Below are 24,025 nucleotides of genomic sequence, written 5' to 3' on the forward strand. Positions count from 1 at the left end.
GCTTTGGAGTGAGACAAACCCCAGGAAATCGCATGCGCTGCTGCTCATGAACGTGAGCTCTGAGCCTCAGTTTCCTTCCCTAGAGACTGAGGGGGACTACCTACTATATCCGGTCATTGTGAGGATGTGTAAAGTCAAAACGACATGCAAACAGCACAGGTCCCGGCTACTCCAGGAACACCAGCTATTATTAGTGGTATTACTCAAGATTTATATTTGGGGGTTATTTACAATTTTTTTAATTCACCAATTCAAATGAACCAAAAGAAAAGTTTCCATTATGTGACCAAATATCACTCAAGATGACCAAAACCCAGATGGAAAAACTGATCAATTCTTGGATTAAAAGAAGGGAGTATGATCTAGAGTAAATAGAGGATTCTGAGAGGGGATATGATAAGGATGGCCAGGAGAAAAAAACTTGGAAATAGTTCTTTAGGCAAGACTATGACTAAGTTTTATTCAGCCTAAGAAAAAAAATTCTAGAGAAAAAGTTTTTTTTTTAATTTTCTTATTAGCAGTGAAATCCAAACTGGGAAACAAAGAATATGCATAACTGCTACCCTGTTTAGCAAAATATTTACAGATCCTCTCTCATGTTTAGGTGGTCTAAAACAACTTTAAAATAAAATAGCATATAGCATTTCCCCCCTGCCCAAATTCTCCTCAATGTACTTGATATTTAAAATGGTAGCAAAAAGATTTGGCTCATTTCTTTCTCATCACTTGACAATGTCTTTGACAGAACTTAATTGTGAAAAACATAGATGATATATGACAAGATGTAAGTGGGAAAATATGAACAAAAAACAAACCCATATCTTAAGTAGGCCCACACTGGAGGGAAAGGGAGAAAAACCAAACACCCAGGGTTGGATACACGAGGAAGATTGGCCACAGATTAGCATAAAGCAGCTGAGCCATAAATTAGCAAAGCCAGGCGCACATTTGGAAAACAAACTGCAGTTAAGCAGAGCCTCTAAAATCTATAGCACAACAGGGAGTCACGGACCAACGGCACACATGGACCGCGCAGCCAGAAAAGCAAGACGGGAACAGCGATCTTGGATTAGAAGAGATCTATGATTAGGAACAGCATGCAGAAAGCAGTATATTTTCCCCAGTGGAGAGAGAAGGTGTACCCAAAGAAAGAGAATACCTCTTAAGACAGGGAATTAAAAAAGAGAAGAGATCCAGGAAAATGTCTAGAGTCAGCAGGCTCCGTCCCAGAATCAGTACAAATACGAGAGTTATTTGTCTTTCTAAAGTAGAAATTATGTGCACTGCAGTTACTGCAATATATAGAAGAATCCCATTTGACCGTTACGCTTCTCACTCCCCCCACCATGAAGCAGAGCACTGGCTTGCAGCTTAGCACCAGAACTAGCTCATCAGAGGGTGACTCCTCTGTAAGACCAGCAGACATCCTGGGGCCATAAGGAAAGTTATCTTCTCTAGAATCCGATCTGAGAACTTGGATATTTGCACTGCTAATACGTTACATTTTCTCTCCTTTCAAATGGCACTTGAGAATACATGATAGTAGCATCCAGTGGATAACAGTGTGGGCTCTGGGGTGAGTCCTGACTCTGAACTCTAAGAGGTACTACCTGTGTGACCTTAGATAAGTTTTGCCTCGATTTCCTCATCCACAAAATGGGGATATTAATAGTTCTGCCTCAGGGGATTACTTTGAAGAATAGTTTATTACAATATTTATAACTGAGTTTGGCACAAAATAAATCCACAGTAAGTGTTAGCTGTTGTTATTTCATTATTACTACCACTACCTAATATTTTTGTAGCTATTCCACAGACTTATGTTGTGCATGATCATTATCATTGTATAGGAAATAGTTTTAATAAAAGTACAGATACATCTAAACAATGATCTAGGAAAAAAAGACAATCTTCATGAGATATAGTAGCACATAGCATTTCACTAACTTGTGTGCAGTTTAAAAGATAATATGTGAGGTGGTTTGAAACATTTCATGATTAACTCTGACACTGCCACTACTGAGCTACTGTTCCAAAAATGCTAATCAAGAACAGGTTTTATTAGAATTCACACTGACAACATTTTTAAAACATTCATCTATAGAACACTCTCCATTTAGGATAATGTAGCAAGTCCTGAAATTTTCTGCTTTGGTCAGAAATCAAGCTGGAAGCATTTTCACCCAGAGCTGGTCAAGGGCTGTAAGGAAGAGCAGGGCAATTGAGCTCACACCCCAGGAGCTACTACAGCTGCGCACTAACCTGAAGGCCAAGGCTAATGTTGCAATCTCACCTCAACATAGATGTGTCCATTCTCTGCCACCGAGAAGACGCCCTGGGAGGGCACCAGAAAGAGGTCAGTGTTGTACAGCTCCATGTTGAAGGTGATGTTTCTGTTGGGAGGGTCCTGGAAACTCCTGGGATTCCCCACATGCCGCAGGCTGCAGTTAAACTGGGGGAAAAACAAGACAGAGGACCATCAGTCAAAGGAAGGATCAAGGATAAATGCCCTGTAGCTTTGTGAGCTTTGGACTTTAACATCTTAATCCCTGCCCCCACCTCACCCCCACCCCCGTCCTGAGTGTTCCTAAAGACAACATCTTCCACATACGACCTAATACAAACACACACGTACCACCACAATTTCAGGTCGGCTGAAGTGGGAAGTATCTCCGTCATCCATATCTCCTGGAAATCCATTATCACCGGACTCCAAATCTTCATAACCATCTGGCCAACCACTACTACCCCCAGGGGACGGAACCTGTATCACAATCTAAAAGGCAAAGATACCACAGAGAACGTCATAAAAACACCAAATCACATACACTTGGTTTCACGTGCATGTGTGAAAACCACACACACACACACACACACACCTCCAAGTGCGCTTAGGATTTCTTCTTCAAAGAGACGAAAAATAAAGAGAAACCCAATTCGGGTTCAAAATATGTATCTTCCTTTGTGAAAAAAATATAAATAATTTCAAACAGTGAGAAAACACTAGACATTGAAGTAGGGTTGAATGGGGTTATCAATAGACCTGCCTATCTAGTAGGATAGGGGAGCTTCTCTTCATATTAAAGCTTTCACTAGGGGGCTTCTCTTCATATTAAAAGTTCTCTTTATATTAAAAATTCTAAGAAATAGTAAGAGCTGGCTAATGCAGGGAGCTCTTGTTATTTGTATCAATTAGGATTTGTAAAAAGTTTGGTTTGAGTTAGAAGCAAATGACTTAATGTTTACTACTGAGCCATTCTCTCCTCATTTTTTTCTCTCGTACTCCTCTATCCCTCCCCCTCCCCCCACCACCACTTTCTTCCTAATATATTTTTCTATGGTGTAGAGATGCACAAAAGTACATTATGTTTTATTCCATGGCACTGACTGAAATGATTATTCCTAGGTTAGCTGTGGGTAAGATGAAAAAATTCACCTAAGTACCATGACTCCATAAATAATTTCTCTGCATATGTAGGACTGTCATGCTGTCCTTCTGTTTTACTTATTTTATTTTTTGCTTTACATGCTTAGATTATGAATATGTTCCAAAACAAAAATATATAGTAAGTTTGACAACTACTACAATCATAATTGGAACAAATAGCTAAAATATTCACTGAAGGCAATAGAACAGAAAGAGAATGTAGGAAAACCACCTCTCTGTTCTTTACCAGGTCCTCAAAAGAAAGTACTGATGCAATTAAAGCAAGCACCTAGGATACTGCTTACCCTAGAATCATCTTCTCATCATCATAATCACCACCACACTACATACATATAAGAAGAAAGGGTTTTCAAGGGCTCATGATACACCTTTCTCTTCTGAGGCAAATAACCCTTTTTTAAGTTTTTATTTAACAGACAGATTATCATAGCCTCTTATTGGTGTTAATTTACACACAAGTTTTAAATTCCAAAATTAAGTACAGTATATCAGTAATGTGACATTCATTATATCTGGAAAAAATAGATAAATGCAACAAAAATTAGCGTTGGAATTGGCAGGAGGGTATTCATCACAGAGGTCAAAGGTTCATAAATTATTCCAATAACAAAGGGAGATCAGCTGGGCTAGCCCGGTGTTGAGGAAAGATGAGTGCACGAGAGCTCAGGAAGCTAGATTCAGTCCTGGCTCTGTTGTTAACTAGGTTCTCAAACCTAAGCAAGTCTCTTAACTCCCTGGAGTTCAATTTCCCACCTGTGAAATGAGGAAGTTGAATGATGGCATCTTAAGGTTCTGTCCCGCTCAAACATTCTAAGCTTGTCTGAAGCTTGATAAACTTGGGCTCACAAGGAGAGTGGGTGCCCACATGAGCCACAGTGACTGGAGTACCTGATCGCCAGTCTATTCTCTAGGTGGGTCAAGCGTGTCTATCCATCAGCAGTGGAATGAAGGGGAATGAGCAGCCCCTCCCTCCCTGTCCCAAGCCAAAGCTGGAATAGGCGCTAAGAACACACACACCATGTCAAAGCTGGACATAGGATCTTTGAGCCTTATTTTACCATCAAAAGTAAAGTTCCTTTGAGACATCATGTGTCCAAGTCTTTTAATATTTACTGCCTAGGGCAGGGGTGGGCAAACTTTTTGATTCGAGGGCCGCAATGGGTTCTTAAACTGGACCGGAGGGCCGGAACAAAAGCATGGATGGAGTGTTTGTGTGAACTAATATAAATTCAAAGTAAACATCATTACATAAAAGGGTACGGTCTTTTTTTTTTTTTTTTAGTTTTATTCATTTCAAACGGGCCGCATCCGGCCCGTGGGTTTGCCCACGGCTGGCCTAGGGTCATCTCTGCAAGAACAGGTTTAATCTGAAAGACTTTAGATGCACTGACGAGAGCAATTTCAGAAAGGCTTGCAATGGATTATCATTGGGGGAATCTGGAAAACCTCCCTCCGGGAAACTTCAGAAATGAGATTTTCTTCCATCTAGATCTTTCTTAGAGGCGGAGAGAGAGACTAAGTAATAATTTCTTAATAGCCCGTTCTGGATTTCTCTCTTTTGGCTCTTTTGTTCATGGGGGAGGGAGAACTCTGGGCAGGACTCAAATGAGACCAGAGAGGATGGGGTCTGGTTGGCTCAGTGTGTAGATGTGCTCACTCATAGCCCAAGGGCTTGGATTTCATCCTAAGGACCAGGCCTTTGACCCTGCAGCTTAGCCAGAGAGATGGGTCATAATTACCTTGCCAGCAAACCCCTTTTCACCAGGATATGGAAGAGATGACCACCAATGCTCCAACCAAGAAAACAGGGCCTCCCAACTCCCACAGATTCACCAATAAAGCAAATGAAACAAAAATGTTCAGGGTCAAAGTACATCTCATTCTGTTAAGAACGGACACTTGGCTTGGTTCGGGCCTGAGGTATATGCCCCTCCTCATTTTCACAGAAATTTTAAGACTAGTTTTAAGGTAACACCCTGCAAGCTCTGGCCAAGGGCCAGGCTTTCCTCTGGAGGACACTCACGGAGTTGAAGTAAACCACGCCATCCGGGGCGGAACGCCGGTGCCGAGTCCCGCAGCCATTCAAGGGAGACTCCAAAATGAAGTGGGTGCCATTCATCTTGGCCTTGCAGTTAGGATCCAACAGGGTGAGCTCCATCCCCGAGTAGCTGTTGGACTGAAACAACAACCACCAAAACATAAAGGGGGCCCACAGGCAGTTCTGCAGCACACAGTTCACAGTTTGCCTGGTCTTCCAAGTAAAGGTTGCTGGAGGCCTGCGTCCCACCCCCCCTACCAACCGCCTCTCAAACAGGATTGTGTTTGTTGGCCTTGGAAGCCCAATAGCAAAATATTGACACACAAGGATCTGGAACCCCCCTTGCTGAGAACAACAGAAACCGGGTGAGAATCGCAGCCGAGGGGAAGTGAGCCCGTCCAACTGAGAAAACAGTATGGAGCCTCTGGAGTCCCGAAGTGAAAGAGCTGGAGAGAAAGAACTAACATGTACTGGGGCGAGATGCGGGGGGAAGTGGCCTTCTCTTCCCTCCTTTAAGGAACTGCACTGACCTGAAAAGAATCTTTCTCTACAGCCACGGTCATCTTTTCATTGTCACATTTGACTGACAGGGCAACATCCATGCTGCCCTGCACCTCCTCCGGCTCTCTGGGGCCAGGAAACAGCCGTAAGCCGGGGATGACAGGGTCCTTTGGCTGCGGGAGCCCATCTTCTCCCCCTTCCTTCTGGCCTTTCCTGGGGATGTCCAGGAAGGGAAAGGGGAAACCTCCACTCTGGCCTCGCCCTCCCCGGATGGGTGGGTTGTCCAGGTTTCCAGGGTCCAGCAGGATCCGTAACTCGGGAGGGATGGTGTGGACCTCCTCATCTCTCATCTCCTCTGGTGGTGACAGAAGAAAGCAAAACATCATCAGTGTCTGATGCCAGGGCACAATCAGTGTTTGATGCCAGGGCACAATCATCATTAAAGGCAAGAACAGGAAGAATTAGCATGGAGTGTGTAAAATCACACTTAACAAATAATGTATGAAGGAGATGAGTAGTCTGGAAGCCTGAATTTTAGTCCTAGGGTTCTTTCTAACTCACTAAGTGGCTTTGGGCCAGTGGCTTATTTCTCTGTGCCTCAGTTCCCCAAGTTTTAAAATTAAGAGATTTAATGATTAATGAGATCAAGTGGTTCTAAAATTGGTTGCACATTAAAACCACTTTGGAAATGTTAAAAAAAAATCCCTTTGCCCAGGCTGCACCCAAGACCAATGAAAAATCAGACCCTCTGGAAAACCCCAAAGACTCCATAAAAAAAACTACTAGACCTAATAAATGAATTCAGCAATGTATCAGGATACAAAATTAACACTCAGAAATCTATGGCCTTTTTATATACCAATAATGAACTCACAGAAAGAGAAACGAAAAAAAACAATCCCATTTACCATTGCACACAAAAAATTAAGATACCTAGGAGTAAACTTAACGAAGGAGGTAAAAGACCTATACTCGGAAAACTACAGAACATTGAAAAAAGAGATAGAGGAAGACATAAACAAATGGAAGAACACACCATGTTCATGGATTGTTAGAATCAACATTAAAATGTCCATACTACCCAAAGCAATCTACAGATTCAATGCAATCCCCATTATTTTAATAAAATACCAATGGCATATTTCAAAGATCTAGAACAAACTCTCCAAAAATTAATCTGGAATAAAAAAAGACCCCGAATAGCCACAGCAATCCTGAGAAAGAAGAACAAAGTTGGAGGGATCACAATACCAGATATCAAGCTATATTACCAAGCCACGGTTCTCAAAACTGCCTGGTACGAGCACAAGAACAGACATATAGACCAATGGAACAGAACAGAGAACCCAGAAATCAACCCAAACCATTATGCTCAATTAATATTTGACAAAGGAGACAAGAGCATATAATGGAGTCAAGACAGTCTCTTCAATAAAAGGTGCTGGGAAGTTAGGTCAGATACATGCAAAAAAATGAAACTAGATCACCAACTTACACCATACACACACAAAAAAAACACCTCAAAATGGCTAAAGGACTTAAATTTAAGACAGGAAACCATAAAAATCCTACAAGAGTCCATAGGCAGCAAAACAACAGACATATGTCATAGCAATATGTTTACAGACACAGCTCCTAGGGCAGTGATGGCAAACCTATGACACGCGTGTCAGAGGTGACATGCGAACTCATTTTTTTGGTTGATTTTTCTTTGTTAAATGGCATTTAAATATATAAAGTAAATATCAAAAATGTAAGTCTTTGTTTTATTGTGGTTGCAAATATCAAAAAATTTCTATATGTGACATGGCACCAGAGTTAAGTTAGGGTTTTTCAAAATGCTGACACGCCGAGCTCAAAAGATTCGCCATCACTATCCTAGGGCAATGGAGACTAAGGAGAAAAAAAACAAATGGGATTACATTTTTAAAAAAAAGCTTCTGCACAGCAAAAGAAACCATCAACAAAACAACAAGAAAGCCCATTTTATGGGAGAACATATTTGCCAATGATATTTCCAATAAGGGTTTAATTTCCATTTACAGAGAACTCATACGACTTAACAAAAGGAAGATAAACGATCCAATCAAAAAAATGGGCAAAGGATCTAAATAGACACCTCTCGAAAGAGGACATACAGAAGGTCAAGAGACATATGAAAACATGCTCAAAGTCACTAATCATCCGAGAGATGCAAATCAAAACAACAATGAGATACCATCTCACACCTGCCAGAATGGCCATCATCAACAAATCAACAAATGACAAGTGCTGGTGAGGATGTGGAGAAAAAGGAACCCTCGTGCACTGCTGGTGTGAATGCAGACTGGTGCAGCCACTGTGGAAGACAGTATGGAGTGTCCTCAAAAAGTTAAAAATGGAACTCCCATTTGATCCAGTGATCCCACTTCTAGGACTATATCCCAAGAAACCAGAAACACCAATCAGAAAGGATATATGCACCCCTATGTTCATAGCAGCACAATTTACAATAGCTTACATTTGGAAACAACCTAAGTGTCCATCAGCAGATGAGTGGATTAAAAATCTGTGGTACATCTACAAAATGGACTACTACGCTGCTATAAAAAAGAAGGAACTTTTACCATTTGCAACAGCATGGATGGAACTGGAGAGCATTATGCTAAGTGAAATAAGCCAGTTGGAGAAAGATAAGTATCACATGATCTCATTCATATGTGTGATATAATGATCAACATATTGGTGAACAAGAATAGATCCAGAGACAAATGGTAGGGGAGGGGGAGGTTAGAGAGCAATCAAAGGACTTGTATGCATGCATATTAGCATAACCAATGGACATAATCCCTGGGGCGGTGGGGGCTTGCCCAGGGTGGCAATGGATGAGGGGGGGGGGGGTCAATTGGGGAAAAAGGAGACATATGTAAAACTTTAGACAATAAAAAAAAAAGAAGTTTCATTTGTTGCAAAAAAAAAAAAAAAAAAAATCAGACCCTCTGGAGTGGTACCTAACCGGTAATATGCTTTAAAGCTCTCCACGAGATTCCAATGTATAGCTAAAGTTGAGAGCCATGGGGTTAGATGATTTCTAAAGCCCCACAAGCTATAACAATCTATAATTTGAATAAGTTATGTGGGACAATATAATCTATTCGTATGCCATTGAAATGCTTCCCTTGAGTCTAGAGATTGTTTAGAAGAGCTTCTCTAAGGATTTGTTAGACTCCTTGACTGCTAAATTCTAACAGGTATCTGGGCACCATGGCCTTTAGAACCTAGACCTAAAGACGAAAAGAAAAAGCTGCTTGGTTTAGTTTTGTTGTTGTTATTTTTTTTTTCCTAAAAAAAGCAGCTTAGCTACTTAGTCTTTCAAAGGGATGGACATATTCCCAATTGAATTGATTCTTAGTGTTTTTTCATATTGTCAACAATGCAGAGGAAAAAAACCTCTCCCCAGTATTCTCTGCAAGCAAAGCCAATAGATATATGCTTGAGGTCAATCCATCTCAGTGGGAGTTGGAAGTGGAGATGATCAGGGACATTAACTCTCCTCCGATACTATCTTTCTGAAAAAGATAGCACAGCTGTATGGGTGCAAAATAAGTCAGAGCTTTGGAGGGCTTTACAATTTTTACTTTGACAAAAACCTTCACAACAACCCTGTGAGGTAGGTGTATTGTTCCCCTGTATTACTGAGGAAGAACAACCTGAGGCTCAGAAGTTAAGCAACTTCCCTCCTCAAACCGTGAATAAATGGCAGAGCTGGGACTTGAGCCTGCATTCCTATCCTTCATTCTATTGGCACTGCTCTCAGTACTTTGGGTGAGGAACAGGTCTGGGGATCAGAAAACTTGGTATCTGAGCCCCTCTGGCTATAAGGAAAACCTCAAGAACTTGTTTTGCATCTGCTTTCTGCTCCAGCAAGCTGGGGTGATAGCTCCTACATTCCCTCTGGGTGAGAACGAGAAAGCACATGTATGAGTCCTCATGCCTATTTCCATGTAAGATGCGGCCTGACCTAACACTTCTTTCCTGCATCTCAGCTGCAAGTGATTATTAGGTGCCTCTGAGGGAGGAAGCCAGGCTAATATAGCCTTCATGTAATCACAGTGAAGGTGATCTACATAACAAAGTTCTCCAACATGCAATCAACTCTATGCTACTAAAAACAAATCTTCATTAAAGATAGTTTCCTCAAAATAATCTACAATCCTACATAACTTTAATAAGCTTTATAGTAAAAAGTAGTCAAACAAACTATTGAAACTTGCAATAGAAAAGCAGGACTATGTAAGCTGAAATGAGAGTTCCCCATTGGAAAGCTTCATCTGAGGGATACTTTTAATACAGTTTTTTAAAAAGCCATACTTACCATTGTTTTCAAGCCGAAGATGAAATCTGTTAGCCACAGGAGCCACTGTGTATGATGTCAATGGACTGTAGCCATTGTCCAAAGCCCACCTGACTAGATTCTCTTGGGTTGAAGGAATGTCATCTCGTATTGATTTGGTCATTATCATGGATCTTTCACTCTCTTTCCCAAAGCCAATACTGTTAGGAGCCTGAGGATAGTAGCAAAATTTCACTTATGAGTCTAAACAGTGCTTTAGATAAGAATAATTAAATATCTAAAACAAATAGAGTCTATATTGTATATGAAGAAATTATTCTTTTAATCCCTATTTTCCTTGGACTAAGAATATGAACACTGATGTGGAAAAAAAAAAAAAATATATATATATATATATAATCCTCACCAGAGGATATGTTTATTGATTTTGGAGAGACTGGAAGTGGGAAAGAGAGAGAGAAACACTGATGTGAGAGAGAAACATGGATCAGTTGCCTACCCCACATACCCTGATCCCCACAACCTAGGTATGTGTCCTAACTGGGAATCGAACCTGCAACCTTTTCCGTGTACAAGACAATGCTCCAACTAATCAAGCCACCCAGCAAGGGCTGATGCAAAAATCTTTAACAACAGATTAAGAGAAATCTATTCATGCTGTTTGATCATAGCATTTGGGTTGCTTGTGTTGATAAAAATAATCTAATGATAGCTAAGCTACATACTAAGTATATCTAGTATGTTATTGCAGAGTTAATGTTTAAACTATTAACACACACACCAAATATGTATGTATACTGAACTTTCCCTTATTTTTATTTATACAGATGTGCATGTTATATAAAAAAAAGTCTGTTTCTACTTCCTGTAGCCTAGATTTACATGAAAGAAAGCACAACCTAGTTACTTCAGTAGTAACTAGGAGACTATCTCATCTATGTAAACTATTAAATTCATATGGTGAAACCATTGTTTATATTTCATTTACAATTTATGATCTATTTAGCAATCCCGTAATTTTACTCATCTGCCAATTCCATTAACTGAATAGGCTTAGATCTTATGCTCTAAATATTAGTTAATTTAGGTTACTGTGCCTCTAAATCAATATTTTATCCAGCAAAACAAATCAGTCTTAAAATTGGCTTTCACTTGGTAATCAGTTACAAAATTAAAACTGAATGATAGAAATCTTTCCAAGAAAGGATCTAAGAGGACTCTGAGGAACCAGAACATGGGAGGTAATTTTCCAACCACCTCTGACTCCTGCAGCAGTGATCGCGTCAGATGATGAGGGAGCTGACTGCGGTACAGAGGACCCCAGCGGGAAGACCCGAATTGTCAACAACTGCTCCACAGGCTGAAAGCCCTGCCAGCCGGTAGATTATGGCACTTCCATGCTGCATAAAAATCACTTTAATTTCCATGCCCAATGCTCTTCTCCTCATACATACAGCATTTTCCCTAAATTCCCCATTTGTTTCCCATTCTGTTTGCCCCTAACATGACTAAATGTTAATCCTTTCCCACTGCAAAACCATAGAGGATTCACAGGCTCTAAGTTCTCTCGGCCTCTTTGGTTGTGGGAGATTGGCTGAGGACACATTGTCGATTCAGAGGTTAAAGGAGCTCACCCAGTATGTTTTTCTATGACCCAAGGTGCTTATCTGAGAGGAAAAAAAACTGCCACACTGGGCAGGCACAGTCATGCGCAAAGGGATGGACGGCTTCAACCAAGTTCTGTGGCCACTTGCAAAAAAAAACAAAAAAAAACAAACAAACCTCAGCGTCATAGGTTTGGAATATTCTAACTCTCATTCTGATTCAAAGAAAAGTCCCCGAGGGAAGGAAGGGTTAAAAATAGAAAGAAAACTAAACCGAGGTAAAGAAGGATCCAATCTGTTCTTACAACTTTTTATTCATTTAATCAACAGCAGTCTCTTAAGCACAGCTTCTTCCCAGCCTTTCAAAGCAGCGTGTCGTTTTGATTGGCTGGGGCTGCTTGGCCTCATCTGCCCTCGTCTTTCATGTTGTTGGACAGCTGAGAAAATACTGTATTTCCAGAATACTATCATCATAACTGCCACCTGTCCTTTCTGTACCCATGTGGAGTGATTTGTTTACACCTTTCCACATGAAATCTGGGAGCTGTCAGTACAGCTCACATTGATTATGCCTTGGGATTTACAAGGCTACAAATCTATCTACACGTTTGTGAAGCCGCGAGGCTTGGAGCAATGGCAGGCAAGCTGGTTGCCAGCAATGAGTGAATTTCTCACCCTGTATTTCTGGGAGTCCCCAGGGTTTCCCAAGGCCTCGGCGTAGCTACTCTACTGGGAGTGTTCAAGGGGGGTCTCCAAATACCACTGCCACCTTTCCCACTCACAGCTTCACGAAGGATGAGGAGCTAGAAAACTGAGTGCCTCCATCCCCCCCCCCCCCCCCCCCCCCCCCCCCCCCCCCCCCGACCACCCAACACACATTTGCATCAGAACTGTTGGTGTAGGGGAGGGGCCTGCGGGAAGGGCTAGGCGGAGAGTGTGGTCCATGTTCCCACTGGGATGAAAAAATGTCTAAGAACAAACTGGCTATTGCCGACCTTGAAGTCCTAAGGCCATGAAATAGTACAACGATAAATTTCTAACACGCTTCCTCCATCTATTCTTTTGTTTTGGAGGTTCTTCCAAAATGTGATTATGCATAGTCCATAGAACCTAACGGAAAAGCCAGAGCGTGCACAGCAAGGCAGACACTTCTGGAATTCCCTTCTTGCCCACAGCACAACATTTGCATCTCTTTGGACCATTGCGTCATTTGGAGGGTTCATTCTGCGCACACCCCACCCTTCACACATACACATGCCATCCATGCTCTTCTTTAAATTACCCCATCTAGTTCCTTACAATCTTTTAGTAGACAATTTTCTTTGTTTTCACTTTGTTTAGAGAAGTTAATTGCTCCTATAGACAAACTTTCAAGGGTTGCTTACAGAAGAAAGATGAACTCCCTTTGTAAGGCACGCGTACTGTGCTAGGAGCTTTACCTAGGTTATCTCATTTAATGTCCTCTAAAATATAAGGAGACAGGCATTGCTGTCTCTCTGCTGGAGAAGGGGAACCTGAGGCTCACAGAAGTTTAGAAGACCGGCTGAGAACTCACCCGGTGCAGGCAGTGTGCCACGTATATTAGATGAAATACCCAGTGCCCACTTAGCAAATACTTGTTAAATGAATAAATGAACAAATGAACAAACTCTGTTAAACCTCACAATTACTCTCAAGATGACTACTATCATCGTATCCATTTCACAGCTAAGGAAACAGACTAGATAGAGTTCAACTGGCTTATCCAGTCTCAACTGGGAGTACTGACAACTGGAGATGGGATTTGAATCCAGCCCTGGACAAAGCCAGGGCTCTTTCCACTGTGCCATGCTGTCTTTAACGGGCATACTAGACACAAGGTCACTATAAACCATGTTCCTCTTTCTAAGCACGAATATATGCCTTATTAGTAGGTAACTTTCCCTCACAGCACAGTCAGAATTCACATCTGAGACAGGGAGTTAGGAAATCACAAAGCATGAAACTGATTGGGGGAATAAAAAAGAACATCATGAAACATTACCTAATTGTTTAGTAATGCTGTCATGCATTGTCCAAAATTGGCCTGGAACAGGAGCACGGCCAAGGAGAGAAATATAAACAGATCTTACACTGAGATGAGCAATCTCCAATTCGTAGAAGTGGAGACATTCAGAGCGAACCCCAGGACTGCCACGGGCCAGGCACTCATACTCAGTGAGCGGCAGAGCACTGAAGGGTCAGGGCTGAGAGAACATTTACACAAGAACTCCAGCAGGGAAATAAAATGTACCGTATGTTTCTGTCTTTCAAAGCTTGATTCCCTTTCCTGTTGTTGTTATTCTGAAATTAAAAACATTTGATGGGTGTGCCAGGCAGCAAAGGTTGCAGACACCTCAGGTCACCAACATCCCTCACATGCCATGCCAGGGAAGGCAACCAACACAGCTCTGACTTCACAAAATCACTGCTGGGCCTTGTGCTCAACACCAAATTAATGTATCATCATTACACAGGGTGGCTTGCTTGGATGCTTTCAAAGTTTAAAAGAAAAAAACCACAGGAACCAGAAACGATTACTTTAAATTAAGATGTGTGTGTGTTCGTGGCTTTGCCTGCTGCCTCTGGTGAGCGCCTGTACATGACGTTGCCTAGGGGACCACTGGTTTTGCTCTCTGCTGTACCACACGAAGGTGCCATGAAGAAATAATACCCAACCCAAAGGCTTTCCTCTCCCAAAACACTGAAAACATAACACCCCCTCCAATGGATTCAATGCAGATGCAGAAAGACGAACTGGCCACAATTTTTAAAAAAGACAGTGCACAAAAATGTGAGCCTGCAAAAGCGATGCTAAAGAGGTTATTATCTTCTTAAAAATCAGAAGGGGGATTTTTCTTCGACTTTCGTTATGATTTGCTCCAATATTCTGTCAAATAGTCATTTCCCTAAACGTATTTGAAAAAGTTTCATTTTACCAAATTTCAACATTCAACTTTTCAAGAACTAGTTGCTGTTTGCCTATCAGGCCAACCAGCTACACCCCTTCGGCATATTTCCTTCATGAAACATAATGCTTAGGGAACAGGTTGGGGGCGGGGTTTCCTAGTGTCATCCCACTCACGTTTCCATTATTGTGAATCTACGATCAGTGTTTCGCCCTGAGAAAAGACATGCCAATATCACGTGTTTAACTCAAAAGTCGAGTCCTGGGTCTTCCAGGACTCAATCATGAAGGCTGAATTGTGTTCATGATCTTATACTTACCCTGCTGGGAAACGCACCAATGTATTTCAGGCATGTCACATGGGACAAGCGAGGTCCAGAGAGGTTACGGGACTGGCCCAAGGCCACAGTTTGTAAATGGCAGAGTCTGCACTCAAATCTGGCCCCAGGAGCCATCATTTTAACCATCGCTCTATGCATCCTCATCAGGAGGAGCCAAGGAGCAGGTTATTTTACAAAGTGGAAAATTGCTGAGAGAGAGTCCAAGGAGGCAGAAACTTGACAATAATACCACATATAAACATGGCTTAAATGACTGCCAGTCATCAAAACAAAGAAATGCTCAACCAACTTACAACAACTTTCAGGCTTCCCTTAACATCGAAAGATTTGATCACCCAGTTGACAGACTTCTTGCACTTTAAGATCAAGATGAGATTTTTGACCACCTCAGGATCCTTTCGAGAAGGTCTTATATCAATTATGATATCCACCTGGAAAGCACTGGGAGTGGAAAACAAAGGCAGAGTTAGGACCCAAATGCCAGAAAGTTGCAACTATCTTCCTTCTTCCAAGTCTTCATGTTTCCAGTGTCTGGCCAGTTGATTAAAAAGCTGGAGCCGATCCCAGGCAAATGACATGTGCAAAACAGATTGTTAGTGCACACACAACAAAACAGCCTTATATAACAATAGGAAAATATGCCGCTGATAATTAGCCACTCATATTTTTCTCCTCTTTGAGGGGGAAAAAAAAAAAGGTGGTTAATGCAGCCACTGCTTGAAATGGACTTGACCAAATCAGAAGAGTTTGCTTTTGAAGCAAAATTATTGCTTTTGCAACCTTCAACACCGTTAGTGCTTCCGTGTGTAACTTTCCCTAATGCTATATGTTCAAAATCCTTCAAGACCAGAAGTGGGCAGCAGTTTGATGAGTGGGAGATGACAGGGAGGAGGGAGGAATGGCAGTAATAAAAATAGGTAACTTCAGAATAAGAGGCAAAAGTCTGAAGAATTTCTTGACTTATATAATAAGGTTTGCTTAAGCCATTAACATTTGCTACCGAGTCCTATCTGCACTTACTTTCCCAAACTTCTGGATATATAGTTATTAAAATAAAGAAAACAGATGACCAACCAAGTGATTACTGGAAAATTGATGAACACAACCCAAACTTTGAAGAATTCAGTATAAAAGAGAATTTTTACCAAATAATAATATCTCTGTCATTCCGAATTTAAAGGAAAGTCTTTCCATTGTGGTTTTACACACTTGTAAAGAATAAAATGAATGATATGAACGAAGCCTTAGGCTTAATATTGCAGCATTGTTTGCCATACTGCTTCTATCCTCATTCCCTTTTAATTTTTCACAAAATTCTCCATGTGGGACAGAATGGAATCTTACCAAAACTCAGCTGTAGTTGATTCATTTTTAAAAAATCAAAATTTGATTAGAATTTTAACTTCAACATCCCTCTACAATATAAATTGACATTTTTAAGTCATTAGTCCACATGAAATGCAGGCTAAAGTGGAAGAGGAGCTAACTTTTCCCCCTTTTTATTTCTTCTTTTAAAATTCCCTGTTCATTCTTGATAGGGAGGGTTAAACTTCCAGGCCTGACTCAGGAAGTGGAGGGGGGAGGGGAAGAAGGGGCACAAGGGAGAGGTAAGTTACATCTAAGGGCTGTTTGGCCTGTCACTATGAAGGGCCACCCCCAACACTCATATACACAGCTTGGAAGTAAGCAGTTATGAGTGCAAAGGTGCTTTGATGACACTAGGAACAGGACTCTATAAACACAGAATATTATTCAAATAATAATTATGGTGATAAGACACATTTTGTAATTTTCTTACCAAGGATAACCTCCTAGGACAGCGGTTCTCAACCTGTGGGTCGCGACCCCTTTGGCGTTCGAACGACCCTTTCACAGGGGTCGCCTAAGACCATCCTGCATATCAGATATTTACATTACAATTCATAACAGTAGCAACATTACAGTTATGAAGTAGCAACGAAAATAATTTTATGGTTGGGTCACAACATGAGGAACTGTATTTAAAGGGCCAGAAGGTTGAGAACCACTGTCCTAGGAGATAATGATAGATCAAGAATGACTGCGTCCTGAGGGGGAGGTGGGTGGGAGAGGGCAATGGGGGGGGGGGAAAAAGGACATATGTAATACTTTCAACAATAAAGATTTATTAAAAAAATAAAACCAATAAATTTTTAAAAATTATTACTATTTTTTAAATGACTGTGTCCTATTAATTGGTACCAAGAAGTTTGGAATAGGCTTCAGGAACTCAACTGCAATGGAGAGGACCTAGAGACAGAGGCAGAAAATAAGACGGACTGCTGGTGCCTTTCCTCCCTTCTTCGGGCTCCTGTGAATCTCACCCCAAGCACACGGCTCCCGCCCTCCAGCACAGGAAGGGCCGCCCCTCTCCCTCCCTCCAGTCAAGAAAGGTATTTATTTTCATCTGGTCTTCGTTCAGAACACACACTCACTCACCTGTAGGGGTTAGAGTTGGGGGTGATTAACTCAATGATATGCACTTCCTTGTCCTGGGGCTGCCTGGATATCACACACCCTTCTGCTGCTTTGGGCTGAAGGTACTCAGCCAGGTAATTGAGCGAGAGGAAATTCTTCCCTATGTTGCACGCAGGAGGGAACACTTGATCTGAAAGGAGAGAAGCGCAGAACAACCTGTGGAACCACTGATCTCCATGGTAACCAGATTCAAAAGAAAGAAGGGCAGGGCACAAGGACCATGAGTGCCAAGGAGGGGGTCTGAGATGCCTCCCCTCTGGTCCCCAGTGACCACCTACTGATCTGACTCTAGCGGCCTCTTTTGGTCTAAATCCCCTCCTTTCCTCTTCTCTGGGATACTGCTTGGTCCTCGTCCATTTCCTCATGTATCTCTCAGGCTCTTTCACCGGCTCCTCCGCCTCCGCTCATCCTTTACACACTGGTGGTCCTCAGTCCTAGGTGCACATCAGAATCCACCACCCTGGGGAGTCTGATCCAGAAACCCCAGGGGAGCCTAGCAGCTTTCTTTGTGAAAAGCTGCACAGTTGATCCTGACAGAACACCAAGGCTACAAACCTCATTTCCTTCGTCCATCTTTCTGTCTCATATTCTTCCTGCATGACCTCAATCACTGCCATAGCTCCATGTGTTCCCAGATCACGGGGCCTTTTCTGAGCTGCAGACCTGTACTGTCATCTATCTACCCAGCACCTCCCGCCTAAACACCCACTGAAGATTTCAGTCAGCACACCCCACACTGCATCCAATGAGCTATCCTACCCCCGGTATGCTCCTCCTTGGCTATTTGTTACCACACTTAATAGGAGAGCCAGCTATCTAATTAACCTCTGGTCCACCACGCACAACAAATCATTCCCTCATATTTATTCCTCGCAGCACTTTATACTCTCAGGACTGAAGGCAGGAGCTTGCAGAACGCAATGAGGGCAGACTCTCATCCTGTCCCACAATCTTGACCCAGATGACTACTGTTTCTATGGCGCTGTACAGTTTACAAGGTGCTCTCACAAGCACCGTCTCACTGTGCGAGGGCTGCTCGTCACCCCCACCAGGGAAAGTGATGCAAGGCCCCAGGTCTGAAGACACTCCCCCAATGGCACACGCCGCTTGCACAGCACTGTGGATGATGGGATTTCCATTCGGTGGTTTAAACGTTTAAACAGAACTTGAAACTGCTGGCATTGTGACAGCTGGGACCAGTGTCAAGGAAGTTCTAGGTGCAGCAAACCCTTTTCAGAAGAGGTAATTAATCAGAGCCCTGGCACTTCAATGAAACACACTTCTGCCCTTCTCATTTAATGGACAGGATGCCAGGGTTCAAATTCACGTGCGCGTCTCACCGGGGAGCAGGGAATCAGCCCAGAAGGCCCCAAGCTTGGGTTGATCATTCCCTCCCTCGCCCCTGCCCAATGTGTGCTACCTCCCTCGTGCGGAAGTGCACAGCACACACTGTGGCAACAGGGCTCCATGCACCATGGCGCCCCCAGAGCCATCCCTAGAACAGAGGGGACCAGAGGAGCTCCCCGCCTGCAGCTCCTTCCAAGAGAGTGTTAGCTCTGCATTCTGCATTCTTCCCTAACGACCCCCTCAGAGAGAGAAGAGCCGGGGCTCCGCCAACTCGGGCTGCTGGAGCAGCCTCCTGCCACATCTGCCGAGGGGTGTGCCAGATGAGCAGATGAAGAACGCACACCCTGCAGCTGCGGCCCTGTGGATGCCTCCCCCAGATCACAGGACGGAAAATGATACTGGGGCGGCAAGGCTGAAACTTCATTAAGAAGCAGAGGGTGTGTGGATGCGCCAGGACAGGCCACTCTCGAACTCTGGAGACTAGGACCCTCCTGGGTCTCCAGCCTCTAAATTCAGTTCACAGGGGTACCCGGTAGGGTAGGTCCATGGTATAGGTTTCCTGAATTACCTAACGGTGATGTGAGATTTGAAACATTCACAAAGCACTCACCTACACTGTGACCCTCCTAAGCCACCAGGAAAGGCTGGATTGTTTAAAAGTTGCTGTTATTAAGGGCTCAGATGCCATTGCCACTAAGTTGAATAAGCTAATCACTTTTTATTGTGTATGCGTGCCTGTGTATGTGTGCGTGTGTGTGTGTGTGCGTGTGTGTGTGTGTGTGTGTGTGTGTGTGTGTGTGTGATTTTCCCCCAAATGACCTTCTGCATGCCTGGCATCAAAACTTACATCAACTGCCAAGTAGAAAGGAAACCACAAAGGGGAATCCCCGGGTAGAAACCTGGCATGTTTGGGGTGGGGGAGGGGGCAGTCACATGCTTATTTGTATTTCAGGAAAGGGCTGACAAATGACTTTGAGATCTTGAATGATACTCTCTGAGCCTGGGAGGTGGTGCAAACTCCAAATTTTCCTGCTGCAGAAACTGAGGCTCCAGCGGTAAATCTGAGAGCTGCTTGAAGCTTCACAATTAATGAGACCGGCTGGGATAAGCACCAGGGACTCTGCAGTCCTTCCCCTCAGGTTAGAGCCGTCGTTCTCAGACATTAGTGAGCCCCAGAATCACGTCCATGGCCCCTTCAAACACGGGTGACCGGACCCACCCCCAGAGTTTCCGATTCAGGGGCCCAGGGTGGGCCCCGGAACTGATATTTCTAACAAATTCCCAAGTGACAGGGAGGCCGCAGGGGTGGGGCCCACGCTTTGAGAACTACTGAGGCTAGAGCAAGCGGAGGCTGGGGTCCCTGGGTTGTAGGGTAGAGAAAGGTCGGTTTCTGGGAAGCTAGTTGAAGAGGCTTGCTCAGTGGACGAAAACCCATGGGGAGACACAACATCGCCTCATGGTCCATTGACAGCCCTAACCCAGGACTCTCATTCCCTTTAGCTGTCCCTCTCCATGGTGTGGGCCAAAGACTTAGACCCCGCTGGTGGCTACAGTCAAGGGTCAGGGGCTCCAACGGTGTGACCACCAAGGAGTAAACCAGGTTTTACTGGACTAGACACCACATCCTTCCCTGACCCAGTGTGTGGCCTTGGGAAGTCACTTAGTCCCTCACCGAAGAGCAGGGGATGGCTGGGCACCGGGGCTTGTGCACAGACAAGAGAACAGAGCCCAGCATTCTAAATGTTACCGGAACACATTTTCTTATTCTAACAAATTCCAACGGGGGTCATCAACATTCTTTCACGCTGCTAGAATTGTTTCAGAAATGCAGACCATTGGCCAGGGCTTAGAGCCATTGTGAAAAGAGGTGTTTTATCTTGTTCCAAATGGACCTGACTTCTATTATGAGCTACCTGACTAGCATGACAGTTTAGCAACAAACTTCCACTTTTTAAACCCAAATCTCATCTCGAACTCCTCCTCTCTTTACTCCGCTGAATAATCCTTTCCATCCAGGTGGCCCACTGTCATTTTCAGGTTCTGCTTATTCTGCTAAGGCTTCACACACACCATCACCTGGGTTTGAGTTCAGGCTTTGCCACGTGCTAGTCATGTGGATTTGAGCAAGCTAGCTTCACCCTCCACTAACCCCTCTGTAAAAGAACCGAAATAATGGCCTCCTGGGATTCCCGGGGGGGTTGGGCGGGGCGGGTGCATTCAAAAGCACCTGCTGTGGCCTCTGCACACAGCACACACTCCAACGTCAGTGCCCACCTTTCCTGAATCTGTCAAACAGCCCAGACCCAAAAAGGGCTGGGCGCAGGCACGCGGTAACCCCTGGGAGCTGCCATGCTGCGTGCAGAGGGGGTGGTAGCCGCTGTAAATGCACCAGAAAGCAGATGGACGCTGAGAACCTGAAGTGCAGTTTTCACACAATCACCTGACTCTAACAAGGGCCCTTTCACAAGAGTCATTATTTCTAGTAATTTATGGGGGTTCCAAACATATTCCACTAGAAATAATAATGAAAAAAGTTATTAAAAATAATAGGCTTCCAAAATTGAGTCACAGAATATTTATATCCCTCTGCACGGCAAGGAAATTAAAATGGGCGATCTTCTATCAAGGCTATACAGTTAGTTGCTTTCTCTAATAATTTACCCTGGCACCAGGCCTTTGTATTAAAAATATATGCCAGCACTTTTCCTCTGCTGTTGTCCAAAATTTAACTGACATCTCAAAATCATCAACTGACATCAGCTTCAAATGTTTGCAAAATAATAGGTAAGAGGAAGCCCTAACTGCTGACCCATCCTGCCAGCAACTCCTTCATACCCCCAGTGATCACCTCCTTCTCCACTCTCCACTCTCTCGGCTTCTCGCCCGCCACTCACTTTTCTAACTTCCGTGTACGGCTGTCTTCTAAATCTTACACCACAACCCACCCCCCCCATTACCCCTACCCCACTCCTCTCCCAACTAGGCTACTCCCCCATTTCTCACTTAGCCATGTTAGCTCAGAAGGAAAACGGGAAGGAGGGGACGTCGGGTGAACAGGCCTCAGGGATCCCTCAGGTCCCTGCCAGCTCCGACATTCTGTAATTACATGATTCCTTACCCTAACCACCTGGTCTCAGGAAAGAAAACAATGGACTGCCGTAAATCAGCCATTAACTGAAGTGACATAAAATTTACCTTCCCCCACTTTAATATAAATGTTTCGTGCTATCTTGAGTTCGGTGAACGAAGTGACTGCTCCATACTCCTTTCGGGCCCAGTTTAACAGATGTTCGTTTCCATGTGGGAAGGTCCTTTCTTCTGTTTTTGCTGACAATGAGAAGTTTCTGGATGAGAACTGGACCACAGAACCCTCAGACACCTAGAGGAAAGAGAATTGCACATTGAACGTGGTGCAGTCACCTGGAGCTGAGTCATACTTAGCACTTACCAGACAACTGATGGGTATCTGTCAATCCACTCTCTTCCCTTGTCCCACAGGCAGGTTATCTTTTTTCAGCAGCCGATTACAGAATAACCTCAAGGCTACTTCTCCCCGCTAATGAAAAAGCTACCGAGGACACAGGATGTCCCTTTACATTTTTAAATAACTTTGTGGGGACAGATTGCAGAGTCATATGAAATATCATGGCTATTTTCCAGATATCTAAATTGAAGACCCATCTTTCAAAGTGTTTCAAGTCAAGTCTTGGTGAGTGTCGTCATGGGCTTGGAATGAATGGGCTTCAGGATCAGGGCAAGCAATCCCCAAGTCCTGCTAGCAGGGCAACTAGACTTCCAAGTCTTCCCCTGCTGCAGTATCACCGCCACGGGGACACAGCAAGAGCCCCTCCGGATTATGTTCTCCTGAGCACAGAGATACCAAGAATGGCCAGAGCGTGCCAGTCTTCTACCCCCTTACACTACTTCCTGGCAGTGAGATGAATGTGCACTCAGTTTATTTTTTAAGACCCCCCCCCCACCCCACCCCATTCCCACAGATAATGAAGTCAAGAGGCTGTTAGACTCAGCCTAATAAAACTTCGGCAATGATTTATGCAAGTCCCACACTCTTGCTGAACGTATTTAAATGAATGCTGACCTAGCAAGTGGTTCATCCACAACTGAGAAGCCCTGTCCTGGCGGGCACTGAGGATCCGTAATTTGAAAAACAGTCATAGGTCAGGCCCAGGGCGGGCACCTCGAAGCTTCCTCTACACCAGGGCTTCTTCACCAGAGGGGATTGTCACACTGGGAGAGAGGAGCTACTGGCAGCTAGCACACCAGGGTGCCGCTGAATATCCTGCAGGAATACATAGGGCAGCTCCCACTATAAAGAATTATCCAAATGTCCACAGTGCTGCGACTGAGAAATCCTGGTCTGTATTTGGACTGTCTGAATGTTACTACCACTCAAACATCTCCTGGGTCCCCAAACTGACAGCTCTTTCTTTATTTAAAGTACTTAATGAAGAATAAGAGAACCTTTTGGATTGGCTTGGGAGGGCCAGAACTAATTATTAATAACCTGACCGTAAACTATGACCACTAACAGTAGTCATCATTTGTTGAACATCTACTATGTATTAAGCTCCACACAGTGCTATCAAGTGTGGTAAGGACATTTGCTAAATGTCCCAATGCCAGTTATAAATAAAACCAGTGGGTACCGCTTAGCTTCTGCCTTGTTTTGACATCGCCTGCATAAGAAAACCCCCCTGAGCCTGGCCAGCGTGGCTCAGTGGTTGAGCATCGACTTATGAACCAGGAGGTCATGGTTTGATTCCCAGTCAAGGTACATGCCCGGGTTGTGGGCTCAATCCCCAGTGCGGGGGGGTACAGAAGGCAGCCAATCAATGATTCTCTCTCATCATTGATGTTTCTATCTCTCTCTTCCTCTCCCTTCCTCTCTGTAATCAATAAAAATATACATTTAAAAAAAAAAGAAGAAAACCTCTGAGCCATTTACCTGCCAAACAATTGCCATGCCAACC

General features: G+C 43.6%; 1 protein-coding gene across 1 annotated transcript in view; it reads right to left on the reverse strand.

Moving 5' to 3' along the window:
* The window catches only part of TGFBR3 (transforming growth factor beta receptor 3), a 202,100-nt gene that overhangs the window by 26,466 nt on the left and 151,609 nt on the right, over positions 1–24,025 (reverse strand). The window contains exons 5-12 of the mRNA XM_070405583.1: positions 22,230–22,413; positions 17,649–17,817; positions 15,485–15,632; positions 10,342–10,531; positions 6,017–6,342; positions 5,472–5,624; positions 2,636–2,776; positions 2,294–2,452 (exon numbers count right to left, since the gene is read on the reverse strand). Of these exons, the coding sequence (XP_070261684.1) occupies positions 2,294–2,452; positions 2,636–2,776; positions 5,472–5,624; positions 6,017–6,342; positions 10,342–10,531; positions 15,485–15,632; positions 17,649–17,817; positions 22,230–22,413 (1,470 nt within the window). The remainder of the gene's footprint in view (positions 1–2,293; positions 2,453–2,635; positions 2,777–5,471; positions 5,625–6,016; positions 6,343–10,341; positions 10,532–15,484; positions 15,633–17,648; positions 17,818–22,229; positions 22,414–24,025) is intronic.

The sequence above is a fragment of the Myotis yumanensis genome, unplaced genomic scaffold (genome assembly GCF_028538775.1).
Source record: "Myotis yumanensis isolate MYYU_CA2020_CCGP unplaced genomic scaffold, mMyoYum1.0.hap1 SCAF_2, whole genome shotgun sequence".
In the NCBI taxonomy this organism is placed as follows: Eukaryota; Metazoa; Chordata; class Mammalia; order Chiroptera; family Vespertilionidae; genus Myotis; species Myotis yumanensis.